Source organism: Sciurus carolinensis, chromosome 17 (assembly GCF_902686445.1).
Source record: "Sciurus carolinensis chromosome 17, mSciCar1.2, whole genome shotgun sequence".
NCBI lineage: Eukaryota > Metazoa > Chordata > Mammalia > Rodentia > Sciuridae > Sciurus > Sciurus carolinensis.
The window spans coordinates 6,365,935-6,381,728 of NC_062229.1; the positions used below are offsets into that span (position 1 = coordinate 6,365,935).

General features: G+C 39.5%; 1 protein-coding gene and 1 pseudogene across 1 annotated transcript; one reads left to right on the forward strand and one right to left on the reverse strand.

Moving 5' to 3' along the window:
* Positions 1-2,366: 2,366 nt before the first annotated feature.
* LOC124968785 (olfactory receptor 7G2-like) lies at positions 2,367-3,305 on the forward strand. The gene has a single exon (XM_047531534.1). It carries the CDS (start codon positions 2,367-2,369, stop codon positions 3,303-3,305), a length of 939 nt encoding a protein of 312 aa, XP_047387490.1.
* A 10,517-nt stretch (positions 3,306-13,822) lies between these two features.
* On the reverse strand, positions 13,823-14,758 carry LOC124969029 (putative gustatory receptor clone PTE03; annotated as a pseudogene).
* Positions 14,759-15,794: the final 1,036 nt, after the last annotated feature.

The following is a 15,794-nucleotide window of genomic DNA, read 5'->3' on the forward strand; positions in this document are numbered from 1 at the left end:
AACATGATAGATGAAGTAGCTTAGGACATCACAACAGGGAGCAGAGAGATACATCTCCCTCACCACAGAGAAAATATATAACCCTAAGCCGTGCCCCTAATGACCCGCCTCCTGTAGTCACACTCTATCTGACAATATTTTGTATATAGAATCATCCTAAATACCCATCAACACAGAAATGGATGAAGAAAATGAGGTATATATACAGAGAGCAAAACCATCCATCAAAAGCATGAAATCCTGTCATTGGCAACAACACAGGTAGACAGACTCAAGTGATACTGATTTAAATAATTCAAGCATAGAAAGATGAATTGATTGGTGCCAAATGGATATGAGAATCAAAACAGCACTGTGTTAACTCAGAAATTTGTACAAATATAGGGGATCTGAAAATGAGTGATCAAATTTCTAAAAAGGACTTCTCTATGTGCACTTGAAAATCAAACTACTCCAAAGGTACTTAGTCCTCATTACCTAAAAAGAGAAAAATACCTTCCTGCTTATAAAAACAGATTCACTGAACCTACTTCAGGCCAATCATTATGTCATGTCAGTATTTTGTTTTGGTAATCAGGATAAATTTACTTCATATTTTTATGTGAGTGTTCCTGTGGTTGATGGAAACTTTTTTTAAATAATCACATTGATATATTTCTATATATTACCTATTATTTATCCTTTTTGAAGCAAATATGGTTAAGATGATAAACCCCCCCATAATACCATCTTGGTTAAAAATCTAATCTACTCAAATGTGCTGAGTCAATGGACAAATTGTCATAGTAATATCCTTCTTTTGTACTAAGAATTTAAGCCAGGGCTGCTTTACTACTGATCAGACATTACTACCTCATGTACATGTATGACTGCATAACTGATGTGATCCTGCAATATGTATAATCAGAAAAAAATGAGAGATTACACTCCATTTATGTATGGTCTATGAAGATGTATAAATCCATTCTACTGTCATGTACAAATAATTTGAACAAATATAATTTAAAGACTAAAATCTAATTAAGATGAAGGACCATAATTTCAAACCACAGAGCTCTTGGTAAAGAAGCTATGGAAACCCCGTGATAATATTGAAAAATGTATGCATGAAGTTCTAACCAGGGAGTCACGTGATTCCGTGTATATATTTTTTTGCCATCATCATCGACCAAACAACAGGATGAAAACTTCTGTGCAAATATAAAAAGTGAAAATTAAGGATCAATAAACATCAATGATACAATGGGAAAAACAACAATGGATATTTGTATTGTTACATAAGCTTGGTTGATAATTAAATAAATTGCAAAATTTTATCCACATATTTAGAATGTATTTTGCTACTCTACATCAAAATAAACGTACTTGATATGAGTGATTGTATGGATTCATTTACAACTTAAAATCAATACTGAGATTTATTAGAGGAGTTTTATTTGCCTGGTCCATGAAATGGAGATGAGAGGAACAAAAGAGATAGTTGAAGGTGGAGATGTGACCTCAGGGGTCAGGAATCCATCCCTCTTGAGCCTTCACTGCTACAGAGTTGGTCTTCAAGGATATGCACTCCTGTGCTCCTGGGGTCACCATGAGAGTAAAGTATCTAATCTAATGAGGACCTTTGGAATTTGAGCCCTCAGGGAAATGGAGGTGATAGGAGTCACCCTGTGACTTCCTCACTCAGTCAGCCCCAGCCAGGAAGAAGCACCCGAGCCTCCTCCCAGAGATGACTCTTCCTGAGCAAGACCTTGTTCACTCACCTTGTGTCTCTACACTTCCTGAGACAGATCGTCCATCTCCAATGACCCTGATGATGAGTATCATTTCCCTGGAATCCAACCATGAACTCGAGTCCCTTAAGTAATGCTTGGGAAACCAGGCTGAGTGTGTCACCAGAGTTTCATCCAGGGAAGCAGCGAGGAGGGTAAGAAACAGGATGAGGATCAGTCCATCACACCCTCCTGAACCCTGTCTCAGCCTCTGAAAACATGTATTTGCTCTGGTGCTCCCCAGATCTCAGGCTGCTGGTCTCATACTGTACAAGGAAAGGGTCAATTTCTTTCTGAGCAGAAATCAGCCCTTTCTCAAACATGATGATTGCTACAAAGCACGCTTGAACTCTGTAGAGAGGTTGGGGAGGGGGTGTTTGTAAGTGCATTAATTGCTAGGGCTGTCATAACCAGGCAGCAGAATCTTAGTTGTTTAGCAATCAAATTTTAAATTCTCACAGTTCTGGAGGTTATAAGTATAAAGATCAAGGGGTCCAAAGGTTTGTATTCTAATTTGTTTCCAAATGATGGTGTTACTGATGGACATACACACTATTATAATTACACCCCATCTTGTGCTTTAGATTCTTCACCGACATGAAAGCTAGAAACCAAACAACCATTTCAGAATTCCTCCTCCTGGGACTGACAGAGGACCCAGCACTGCAGCCCCTCATCTTCAGCCTCTTCTTGTCCATCTACCTGGTCACCATCATGGGGAACCTGCTCATCATCCTGGCCATCAGCTCTGACTCCCACCTCCACACCCCCATGTACTTCTTCCTATGCATCCTGTCTGCTAATGACATCTGCTTAAGCACAAGCACAGTCCCCAAGATGCTGGTGAATATCCTGAGACAGGATCAGAGCATCACCTACACCGGATGCCTCTGCCAGGTCTGTTTTGTCATAATTTTTGTTGGACTGGAAAATTGTCTCATTACAGTGATGTCCTATGACCGCTATGTGGCCATTTGTTACCCCCTTAAATACACAGTCATCATGAATCCTCATCTCTGTGTATTGCTAGTTCTAGTCTCCCTGGTAATTAGTATTGTGCATGCCCTTCTCCACACTCTGATGGTGCTGAGGCTGTCCTTCTGCACAGACCTGGAGATCCCCCACTTCTTCTGTGAACTTGCTCAGGTCCTGAAGCTGGCCTGTTCTGATACCCTCATCAATAACCTACTAGTGTATTTGGTGACTGTACTATTAGCTGGTGTTCCTCTCTCTGGAATCATTTTCTCTTATGTTCACATTGTGTCCTCTGTCTTGAGAATGCCCTCATCAGAAGGAAAGCATAAAGCTTTTTCCACCTGTGGGTCTCACCTGTCTGTTGTCTCCTTGTTCTATGGGACTGGTTTTGGGGTATACATTAGTTCTGCAGTGACTGACTCCTCCAGGAAGTCTGCAGTGGCCTCAGTGATGTATTCTGTGGTCCCTCAGATGCTGAACCCCTTTATCTACAGCCTGAGGAACAGGGACATGAAGGTCTCTGTGAGAATGCTCATGGGTAGGACACCCGCTATTCTGTGATATTTACTTGGGACTTGTGTTTCTAGAGGGAGGCAGAGTGACAGGGTTCCTGGTTAGTCAGAATGCCTGCACATTCTGTCACTGCATTCTGCTAAGTTGATGAGATATGTAATAACCAGGTGCCTTTTAATTCCCCTGTAAATTCCCAATTCTTATGGCAAACTCGGAGTGGTTTGACAGTCTTTGGTTGTCCAGAGTAAGAGTTTACTGCAGAGATCCTATTGTTAGCACACTCTTAAAGAAAGGCCATTTGGAGTAGGTAGACATGGCAGGGATAGTATCTCAACAATGCAGAGGGAAGGGGCAGAGGGTGAGGTTGATCAACAGGTACTAAATTACTGTTTGATGTGATGAACCACTTCTGGTGTTTTATGGCACAATAGGGTGAATATAATTTGCAATGATGTATTATAGACCTTAAAATAGTTATAAAGGAGAAATTTGAATGATGTCACCGTGAGTCATCAAAGTTTAAGTTGATGTATGTGCTAATGCTAAGTACCCAAGTAGCTCTAAAATCAGTATATCTGAGAACCCAAACATCCCACTCTATCTGATATGTGTGTACAAATATTATGTCAATAAACAAAAAATAAATTTTTAAAAATTGCAAATAAAATGAAGCTCTTCATCTGTCCCTGGCAATTTCCTCCTAAGACATGTCCTCCTTTCCTGCAAAGAGGAAGTACTTTCTTGTTGATGAAAATAAATCTAGAGAGTCCTTCAATCAGCAGTCAGGGATCCAGGGAGTTCCGCTCACATGGGAGCAATGGTACCTCAGTTCTCCCTGAGCAGGTTCTTGACTTTAACCACTGCAAAGAATTCCAAGATGCATCAAAAGCAAGACACAAGGAGTTTCATGTGATGACAGCAAATGTATGTACACCCCAAAGACAGGATGCAGACGCCTCTTTTCTCTGAGAAGAGAAGATGGTGATGTGCCCAGGATGAGCTCTGATCATATATATGTTGATCCTGGGAATAGATGTGCAAGTTCCTAAGCAAGTTCCTTTAAAATGAAATCTCACATCAACTGTTTGATATTGTGGATTCAAAATGCTCCTTTCTGGTTAAGCAGTCTAGCCACAAAGGTTTCTTGTGTTGGGTGTCATTTAAATTGATTATAGTTTGTTCTAGTAAGTGTGGTACAGCATATGCTGGAGGTTTTGTTCACCTAAGTAAAGGGATCAGCGTGGCTGGTCTTGCTCATAGATCTGGGTCTCCATTTACTGGAGTCTCTTCTCCCCAGAGAGCCCACTTATCTCACTTTGATTTCAGCCCACTCACCATGTTGTTTGCCTGTGTTACTATTTCCTTTGCAGTTCATGGAAATTTGGACCTTGTTTTGCAATCCCATTGCTGACTCCCATTTTATCAACTATCCCTTTCTTAAAGATTCAATGAGGTTTAGATGGCCATGAAAGTCATCACAGTGCCATCTGGCTTTAAATTCTAGATGATCTACTTTGAAAAGCATAAATTCATGTAATATGAGTTAATATTGTATAAGATATAGTGATTAACATGTAAAATATTGAAGTTCTTAAATATAAATTTATATAAGATTTAAAATTTTACAATGAACATCAACATGGACCAACATTTCCATCTACTAAATGAAGCTTGAAATCTGCCCAAGTGTGTAGAATGCAGGGACATATCAACATACCACCAATAAATATATAAATAAAAACAAAAACTAGAGAGAGAATGAAATTTACAAATATTCAACAAAGATTCAATGACTTTTAAGAAGAGAACTTTTTAGTATTTGCTTTGAAATATACAGGGAAAAAGGCATAAGAGTCAGCAAACCTCTCTTAATGAGTAAGGAGAAAAACTCTGAGTGTCTGTGCTTTAACAGTCATTCTCTCTGGGTGTTTATCCCCCAACGTTCTGTGCACTTACGGTGTGATGGGAGTCCTCCTGTGGTATTAGGGGTGTAGGACCTTTTGAAGGTGACCACAGTGGAAGGTGGGTGGGTGCCTGGGGGTTTGCCTCAAAAGGGACAATAGAAACACATTCTACAATCTCTCTCTCTCTCTCTCTCTCTCTCTCTCTCTCTCTCTCTCTCTCTCTCTCTCTCTCTCCTGTCCTCTGTTATACAGTCTCTCAATTCTGTGAACACAATACCTGACATGAAAAACTTAAAAAAAGTTTATTCTGGCTGGTGGTTTCAGAGGACTGAGTCCATGGTTGGGAAGCTACAAGGAGAAATGTCATGCCTGAAGAATTTACAAAGAAAGCTGCTCAGCACGTGGCAGGCCGGGAGCAGACCTAAAGTGAGGAAGATCTGTGGAGAGGGTCAAGGTTCCCAGCCAAGCCTCCAATAGACTGCTTCCTCCAACTGGGTCTCACCTCCCAGGAGTCCTCAGCTATAATTCATCCACCCTTTGGAATAATGCACAGATGAGGTCAGAGCCCTCATGATCCATCATTGCTTAAAAGTCCCACCTCTATACATGGCAGTCTTGGGGACTGTGCATTCAATGCCTGAGTTTTTTGCATGCATAATATCTAAAGAAATGAGGTTCTATAAAACACCATGTTCCTGTATGCTCCCTTTTTCTTCCCCAAAACCTAGACAAGATAAAGAAACAAGGAGAGCAATCCCGTCCTTGAATGTACACTCACATATTCTCTTGAAGGACTCTGGATTTCTCTTATGCCCACTGGGAACAAGAGTAAGTGACTGGTATCTGGAGAAGCTGCTTCCTTGCATGTATGCCAGGACATTGCTCCTGGGAGTATTGGTCACACAAGCAAGTAAATGCTAGTGATATTGCTGCTTCTACTAACACATAAAAACCCTCTCTAAATGGGGACCCGGCTAGAACTCAGGGAACCCTGGAGATGGTATGTGTCACTTGTCCAGCAGCTGCTTCTGCACAATTCACTAAGGGGGAGAGGAGGTACTGCATGGCAGATACTGTAAGAGATAAAGGTACTATTGGTTCAGCCTAATGACACTGAACCCTTCTTAGTGCAGTCACTGATCTCTTTCAAGCTTTCCTTAATAAATCGTATGTCTCACATGCCACTATCATGCTCTTGTCTATGACCTCTCTTAAATCTACCCACGGACCTGGCACAACTGGGTTGTAGACAAGACATTCTAAATCCAAACCTTACATTCTACCTATTATCCTCAGATGTTCATGACCAAATCACAATATAAAATGAATTCAGTGCATCTCCTAGAGTGCCAACAGTCTTCAGAGTTCCAAAATTATTAAAAAGCCCAAGTCAAAAGTGACCTCCAAGACACCATGTGGTTTGTCACCAGCATGAGCAGTAGCTGCTTTGGTCCACAGATGCAGCAGACTTGAGTACATGTGCAGCTCTCAGGCATGATAAAATGAATTCTGATGGTAAAACTTCTTAGGTGACCTTGTGTGACCTAAGAAATTGCTGCCAATATTCTCTTAGAGCTATGTGTTCCAGAGAGGTTTATTTTTGTACCCTCAAGCCTAAAATGCGCAGGTTGTGGTCAATTTGAGATTCTCTTAAAGAAACTTTCCTATTGTCAGGATGCAAAGTAACTTTCAGGTACTTTGTCAGGATGCAAGTTATTTAACTTCTCTAGTGGCAGTAACTTCTTCAGCAACATCACATTCCTGAGCTCCAATTTACACATGCATTTGGGTCAAACCACAATATTTTCAAATTTTTCTCTTCTCTTTTACTTCTTTTTCTAACATTAAAACTGACTAAAACATCCAGCAATACTTATGCAACTGCTGGAATCCCATACTGTTTTCTAATTTCCTCCTTCTAATTAATTAGTACAACACTTTTAAATTTAGCCACACATGTCCTCAAGTCTCAGGACAAGAAAAATGTAGACAAGTTCTTTGTCAGAATGTAAGATGAATGGACTTCAGTCAAAATCACTACAGATTCCTCATTTAATCTGAAACATTCTGAGCACAATCTTTACTGTTCAGGTTTATAATGAAATTTTGATTCTCTGAACTCCCACAGAATTGCCTATTAAGCTCTACTAACTACATTCTACAACTTCTCTACCCTGCATCTTCAAACTTTTACAAACTCTTTTCACTAAGCAGCACCAAAAGCTGTGTACAACCTGGTCAGGTAGAGTCACAGCAATGACCCCAATTCTCAGTACCAATAACTATATTAGATTTTTGTTGTTGTGGACAAACAAGTTTGAGAAGTGAAGATTTATTTTACTTCAAAGTGTCAGGGTATTCAGTACATGACCAGCTGGCTCCAAGGCACCAATTCCATAGTGGAAGGACCTGAAAGAGGAAAAGTGCTCAGTTTGTGTTGGTGGGATAGCAGGGAGGACGAACAGGGAATCAACCCTTCCAGCAAAGGCCAAATGTGACTTATTTCTTCCAACTAGATCCAACTTCTCAGTAGTCAATCCAGTTATTAATCAATTAATATGTCAAATGGAGTACCCACTGATGAAGTCAAAGTCCTCGTTAACCAACCATTTCTAAAAGTGCCAACTCTGAACCTTGCTGAACCAGGAACATTTATTTCAACACAGAAGCAATCCAGATCCAAACCAAACACCTTCTCCACCATATACTGCTTCTAAGTTATTCACAGCTATTATAGGCACAGAACAACAGGCAAAACAACCATGAAACAAATATCCAAAGCCATGAGCAAAAATGAAACTTTCCTTATTTCAATGATTTATCTTGTGTTTTTGTTATAGCAACAGAAAAGTGTCTAAAATATTTTAGCAAATATTAATAAATACATTATTTATACCCACATATATAAGACATGGTCACAACTAAAATGGAACCAAGCTTCCTTAATGCATTAATTAAATAGAGATGACTTTGAATTTGACCTAAAAGGAGACCTTGAATTCATTTGAGGAATACCCCATGTTCTGTCAACAAAGTCTGTGAGATGGAGTGAACAGAAATAATGGAGAGACATGAGTGGTGACCATGGCCTCTTGGGTCAGGAATCAGTCTTCCTGAATCCCTCACTTCTGCCAAGTTGGTCATTAAGGACATGCACTCTCAAGATCAGAAGGCTAACTAAAATATCTGGTATAATGAGGAGTGTTGGATATGGAGGTCCAGAGATACAGACTATAGAAGTCAGCCTAGGACCACCTCGTTCAACAAACCTGCCCCAGCCAGGAGCAACACTTGAGACTCTTCCCAGAAACCCATCCTGGCCAGTCTTTCACTGATACGTTTAAACTGTCCGTATTTTCTAAGGACACATCTTCCATCTTCAATATCCAGGTGAGATGTTGAACACCATTCTTCCTGAAGCTAAAGTCCTTTAGTTAATATTTTGAAAATGTCATTCATGTATCTAACTCATTTCTTCTCTCATACATTTTAATTCATACGTATTTCATCATATGTCCATACCCAATGAATATATTGGTATAATTCATGATCCCTTCATTTTTTCTTCCTGACCATCATTCCCAAGGATATTTTTAGTACATTAAAGACTTCCGTGATATTTTCTTTCATCATGGAAGGAATGGCCCCTTTCTTTGCTCTTTCCTCAACTGCCCTGACACACTACCAATTTCTAAGGAAGGAATAGGGCCACCTATTCATGACATTCCATAAAGAACACAACAGGAAATGTCAGTGTGAGGGTCTGATAAGTGAAGCCCTGTTGTGGGCACTTCGTTCTATCCATTTCTCATTATGAAACACCCCCCCATAGGTTCTTCCCGTTTCATTTAAGCAAAATTCAATAAAATTTTCATATATTAAAGGTATACAAAGTGATGCTAGGAGATCTATATACACATTCAGAGTGTGTGAGACCAGTGTTACACCACATGGTAATGCTGCCATAGCATCTTCCCCTTGAGGACAGGGACCATTTCTCTGCAAGAATGCTATACTTGAACCCTGATTAACTTGTGTGTTCATCTTATAATATTTTATTTTCTGAATAGCAGTAAATCATTAATATTTTCATCAGTTTTGTTAAATACTATCTATTTCATTTACTTTTACAGTTAGCAGTTTTTTGAAAAAATGATATGTCACTTAAGAGAAGAACATATCAAAATAAGAGAATAATTCACTTAATATAGAACAGAGAATCCCATAATGAGTTCCCTGAATTTCTTAGAATTAACTGCTAAAGGACATGGCTTATGATACTAGTGGGTAGATTTATGAACTTCAACTATGGAGGCACCGTTTTCTAATCTTTCCTCTGATTCACATGGATGGATGTCTCTATCTGCTATCATTAATTTCATTGGTAGAGATTGATATATTTTTAAGGCAAGAGAAAAACTAGGGGTTTTGGTCGGGACGAAAATATTAAAGTTGCACGGGAAAACTATGAAGTCTGAGTCATCATTTAATAAGGTAAGTTCTGTACTATTCAGAGGCATAAACAGGGCTATCAGATGTGTATCAGATATGTCATCTGAACACAAACCTAGTCTTGGTCTCTGTGGATCTCACATTCAAGTTGTAAACTCATCATGCCTTTTTGTCCTCATGGATTAAGGAGAATGATACTAAAAACTCACACAGGTACAATTTGGCAAGACCTTCAGATGAGCTGAAGCAAGCCAAAGTTAGGGAAGCAGTACTATAGAAAACAAAATTCAAAATTTCATTCTGGCCTTTTGAAGATATCTTTGAATAATTTTGATTGAAAGAAATGCCTTGTCATTTGTTTCCTTCTCAGCACGTTCCACATAAAAGAGGGTTGGGAGTAAATCAAATTTATTTCAATAAAGGGAGTTGAGGGAAAAGAGGAATGATTAAAAAAGATCAGAGGGAGAGAGAAGTAGAGGAAAATATCCTAATGTTCACTTGAAGACACAGTACCCTTGATTTATTTTTATTTTTTAGGGTACCCATGATTTATTATTATTTTTAGTATTCTTAAAATTCGTCATACATTTCCAGGATGTTGCATGACTCTAATCTCAGTGGCTTGACAGGTTGAGGCAGGAAGATCACAAGTTCAAAGCCAGTCTCAGCAACTTAGCAAGGCTGCAAGCAACATATGTGAAATCCTTTCTCTAAATACAGAAAAAAGGGCTCAATGGCTAAGCATCCTGGGTTCAGTTCATTGTACAAAAAAAAATCATCATATATCAAAACCATACAGAGGACTTTTTGAATCATAGACTATAGTTCCTCCAACCCCATTTAAGGAATTTGTCTCTCTTACAAAACAAGGGCTAGAGGATGAAAATAATTCAACATGTATGAGTCTAATAACTTCCCCAAATTATCTATGCTTTTATGACTACCTCTGTTTCCTGAAGGAGATTCATGTTCTACAGTATCTACAGGTTTCTAGTGCTATCCATCTCTTATGTCTTTGTCTTCAGAGCACAAATTGTTGCTTTTTGTACATTTTTACAAGCCTGCAAATTTTATATTTTCTCTCAGTGACTTCTTTTTGTTTTTTCAATCATATGCCACCTATCACCACAGGGAGATAAGTTCCCTAAATATGCAATGCTCTTCAGAATTTTATGTATATATTTCTATTAGACAGCATAAAATAGTTCTGAAACAAAAATTGTATCTTTTTATTGCATTCTCAGCATTTTCCACCATGTGTGAGAAAGTTAATTCTCAATAAAAATGAGGGTGAATAATTGAGTACAGGAAAGAAGGTGAGGAAGATAAAAAAGGAAGGAGAGAGAAGCAGAGGGAAGGATTTCAATAATCATTGGGACTTTCATTTAAAAGAGAGAACCTTGAGGAGCAGTTCTCAAGTACAACTAATTAGAACAAATAAAATTTTAAAAAATTTAAAAAGTTAACATGTGAGGAAGTTTGTTAAATCATGCACTGTTATTCCTCATCCAGGAGCTCATTATCAGTAGGTCTGCTGTCAGTCCAGAGATCAGCATTTCTCACAAGTCCCTAAGTCATGCTGCTGCTGCTTGGGCCAAGAAATCACACCTTTTCGTGTCATGTCGCCCATTTTTGTCGCCCATTTAGATTCATCGTTAGCATGGAACCAAGAAACAACACAGCTGGTTTAGAATTCCTGCTCCTGGAACTGACAGAAGATCCAGCAAGGCAGTCACTCCTCTTCAGCCTCTTCCTGTCCATGTACCTGGTCACTATCCTGGGACACCTGCTCATCATCCTGGCTGTGAATTCTGACCTCCACCTCCACACCCCCATGTACTTCTTCCTCTCCAACCTGTCCTTTACTGATATCTGCTTGAGCACAAGCACCATTCCCAAGATGCTGGTCAACATCCAATCACAGAGACAGAGCATCTCCTACACAGGCTGCCTCTCCCAGGTCTTCTTTGTCCTGTCTTTTCTTGTCTTAGAGAACTTTCTCCTATCAGCAATGGCCTATGACCGCTATGTGGCCATTTGTCACACACTGATGTACACGATGTACACCATTATCATGAATCCTTCCCTCTGTGTGACACGGGTTCTGATCTCTCTGGGCATCAGCTCTGTGGATGCCCTCCTTTACACTCTATGGTGCTGAGCATGTCCTTCTGCACTGACCTGCAGATCCCCCACTTCTTCTGTGAACTAGCTCAGGTCATTGAGCCTGCCTGTTCTGATACCCTCATCAATAACATTTTGGTTTATTTTTACTCTATCATATTGGCTGGTAGTTCTCTGTCTGGAATCATTTTCTCATATACTCAAATTGTCTCTTCTCTTTTGACAATGCCACCACCTGGCAGAAAATATAAAGACTTTTCCACCTGTGGGTCTTATCTCTTAGTTGATTTCTTGTTCTATGGCACAGGTTTTGGTGTGTATTTTAGCTCTGCAGTTACTGAGTCATCCAGGAAGACTGCAGTGGCTTCAGTGATGTACACTATGGTCCCTCAAATGCTGAACCCCTTTATCTACAGATTGAGGAACAGGGATGTGAGGGAAGCCTTGAGGAAAATATTAAGTAGAATAACATTCTTCCCGGTGATTGTCATCATATTTAAGTCAGTTTTCCAAAGTACATCCAGTGAACATTTAACACTCTCATACAAACTTAATGTTGTATTTGTGAGGAAATAAATTTTCTGTGGAGAAGGAGGCCAGGTTTGGATGAGATTTTAGGTTTTTTTTTTTTTTTTTTTTGAGAAACCAGTGAAAGAGAAAGCAAGCAGGTAGGGTTAGAGGCCACTACTTTCCAACGAAGAGAAAAACTTCTCAATGTCATCTCTCCGTGTGTGGCAATAAAATCTCAGCAGAATATGACAGTCTGTCATTGGAGCAGGATGCGGGGAGGGTGATGCAAGGAAAAGCATTCAGCACCACTCTCGTGGACAGTTCCCTGTCATTCCCCCATGGTCTTCCAGAGCAGAGCTTCCTCCACTGGTGCCCAGAGAGCCCCTGCAGAGGTGAGTTGCCTGAGAACCATGTTCATAATGCAGGTTCATTGATCTCACTCAAGGACTATTGAGTTCGAATATTTGTCGAGATGTCTAAAGATGTGATTCATAAATAAGCCCTTTGTAAGGTTCTAAGGCTCTCAAGTCTGAGAAGATTTTAGGTATTAATATTTCAAGAACACTAGAGAATGCACTTTGCAGTAGGTAATATGCCTCAAATAACATAGTATCAAGTGTCATACACTTAGTGTATAAAACTTACCTGTAGGCTTAAATTTGTTGTAACATAATAAAACATACATAATGACAACCAGTATAAAAGTAAAGATAGAATATGTATAAAGAATCCTCCAGTTACATATTCCTTTCTACTCTTCTTATAATCAGCTCCATTAAAATTTATATTTATTATTTGCAATACTATTTGATTTCCCTGAATCCTTTGAAATTGACAGTCATTGGTCATGTGTGCCAACACAATGGCATTGTCATAAGATTCAACTGCGTGATTTTATCACCCTTATAGGTAAGCATGCAAAATTTATTACATAAATTTATTAAATATACTACATACCAATATACATACTATATGCATACATACTACATATTCACATACAATATATATACTAATATACATATATACATACTAATATACATAATATACTATACTAAACCATCACTATTCCATGAAGTTCACCCGTTAAATAGCAGCAATAATATTAATAGTAAAAGTAATCATAATGGGAATAATAACAGAACAATGATGGCAATATTTGATGAAGTGGAATTCAACGAAGAAACTTAGCTTTCAATAAAACTATTTCTTTTGGTCCTCTATGTTATGAGACAGACATCATTACACTTCAGCTATAGTAAAGTCCTTGCTTAGCATCTTGTCCTACTGTGCTAATATTCTCCTGAGAATTCCACCACCACCTCACTAAAATCACCATAACAATCATTTGCTCAGAGTCCGTTTCTATGGAAGCCAACAAAGATAACAATCTAAGAAAGGTCACATGAATTTTCAATCTTTCCTGTGCTATAGAAGGCCCAAGTCAGGTTTCAAACCTAAGATGGAACATCCTTAACCTTTATGCCATCCAATCACCATAGTATAAGAATTTTGCTTGCCCAGTGTCCCTGCACGTTGACATTTACTAGAAGCCCAAGCCCAAAGCAAATGACACAGTCACCAAAAAAGATGTTTAATGATGAGTTTCCTCAAGGCTTCTTTCATGTCCCTATTCCTCAGGCTGTAGATAAAAGGGTTCAGCATTGGGGGGACCACAGTGTACATCACTGAGGCTGCTGCAGTATTGGTGAATGAGTCAGTCACTGCAGAGCTAATGTACACCCCAAAACCCATCCCATAGAACAAAGAGACCACGGAGAGGTGAGACCCACAGGTGGAAAAGACTTTATGCCTTCCCCCACCTGAGGACATTCTCAGAATAGAAGAGACAATTTTAATGTAAGAGTAAATAATCCCAAGAATAGGAATTCCACACACTATATTAGACACTAAATAGAATAGGATGTTATTGATGAGGGTATCAGAACAGGACAGCTTGATGACCTGATCAAGTTCACAGAAGAAGTGGGGAATCTCCAGGTCTGTGCAGAAGGATAACCTCAGCACCATCAGACTGTGCAGCAGGGCATCTGCAATGCTGATGGAGAAGGACAACAGGATCAACAGGACACACAAGTGAGGATTCATGATGACTGAGTACCTGAGTGGATGGCAGATGGCCACATAACGGTCATAAGCCATTGCTGCAAGGAGAAAGTTTTACATTCCAGCAAAAACCAGGACTAAGCAGACCTGGGTGAGGCAGCCTGCGTAACTGATGGTCTTGCTCGTTCTCTGGATATTCATCAGCATCTTGGGGACCGTGGTAGAGATGAAACTAATGTCAGTGAAGGACAGAATGCAGAGAAAGAGGTACACCGGGGTGTGGAGGTGAGGGTCAGAGCTGACAGCCAGGATGATGAGGAGGTTCCCAAGCACTGTGACCAGGTACATGGACAGGAACAGTCCAAAGAGGACAGGCTGCAGTTGTGGATCCTCTGAGAGACCCAGGAGGAGGAATTCTATTGGACCCGTTTGGTTTTCCAATTCCATGCTGTTGAGGTGTCTTCTGGGGAAAAAACAAAACAAAACAAAACAGGAGTTGCCACAGATCACAGATCCCTTATGTAGAAAGCTCTCAGAACTGTACTGTCCCTGTTGGGTGTTTCATCTTCCCTCTGCTTCTGCCTCTCTCTCCCATCTCACCATCAGTTCTTCCTGCTGTCCACTCTCCTGCACTTTCCAATAATCCATGTTTTACTTGTTGAAAACCTGATCTTTTTTCACATTGCACCAAAAAAAAAATAGAATGAAATAGAAAATGGTACATGGATTTTTCCGAGAATTCTCCAAATCCATAATAAGCAGAGGAAGAAACGATGTTAAATCTAAATCAGTAATAACAACTTCAATCAAGTCTTCACCTCAGGCTTCACCTCCAGGGCTTTCTTTGTAAGCAAGAAATGGTTTGGAACTTTAGGCAGAGGCTCAGTCCCCTCAATCCTATGATGGGAAACCATTGTAAATGCCTCTGGGAACCATGCAGAGATGAGGAATAGGAAAACAAAATATTTTTAAATAGGGCTTGATGGATGAGGCACTTTATATTTCTTTTACGATTTGTTTCTGCCATGCCCATAACCAGTGTACAACACACAGGACATTATTTTAGGGAAGGGACAGGTTAGCCAAAATGTACAGAGATGAAAGAAGAACAGAACACATTCTTAAAAAAGACAAAATTTAGCTCTGTTTATAATTGCCAATTTAGCTGGGCATGGTAGCACATGCCTGTATTCCCAACTGCTTGGGAGCCTGAGGCAGGAAGATCATGAGTTCACAGCCAGTTTCAGCAACTTAGCAAGGCACTAAGCAACTTAGTGAGACCCTGACTCAAAATTTTATAAAAGGTGCCAGGGATGTGGCTTAGTGATTGAGTACCCCTGAGTACAATCCCCAGGACTAAAAAAAAAAAAAAAGGAAAGAAAATAAAAGAAAAAAAGGCAAATTTAAGGGTAGGATCAATATACTGATTTCCACTAAGAATCCTTCATATGGAGAAAAGTAAGAAGACTAACAACCCAATGAA

Bases quoted from the DNA above. Each gene is read 5' to 3' on its own strand.
- LOC124968785 (XM_047531534.1), top strand. From the start codon at position 2,367: ATGAAAGCTAGAAACCAAACAACCATTTCAGAATTCCTCCTCCTGGGA.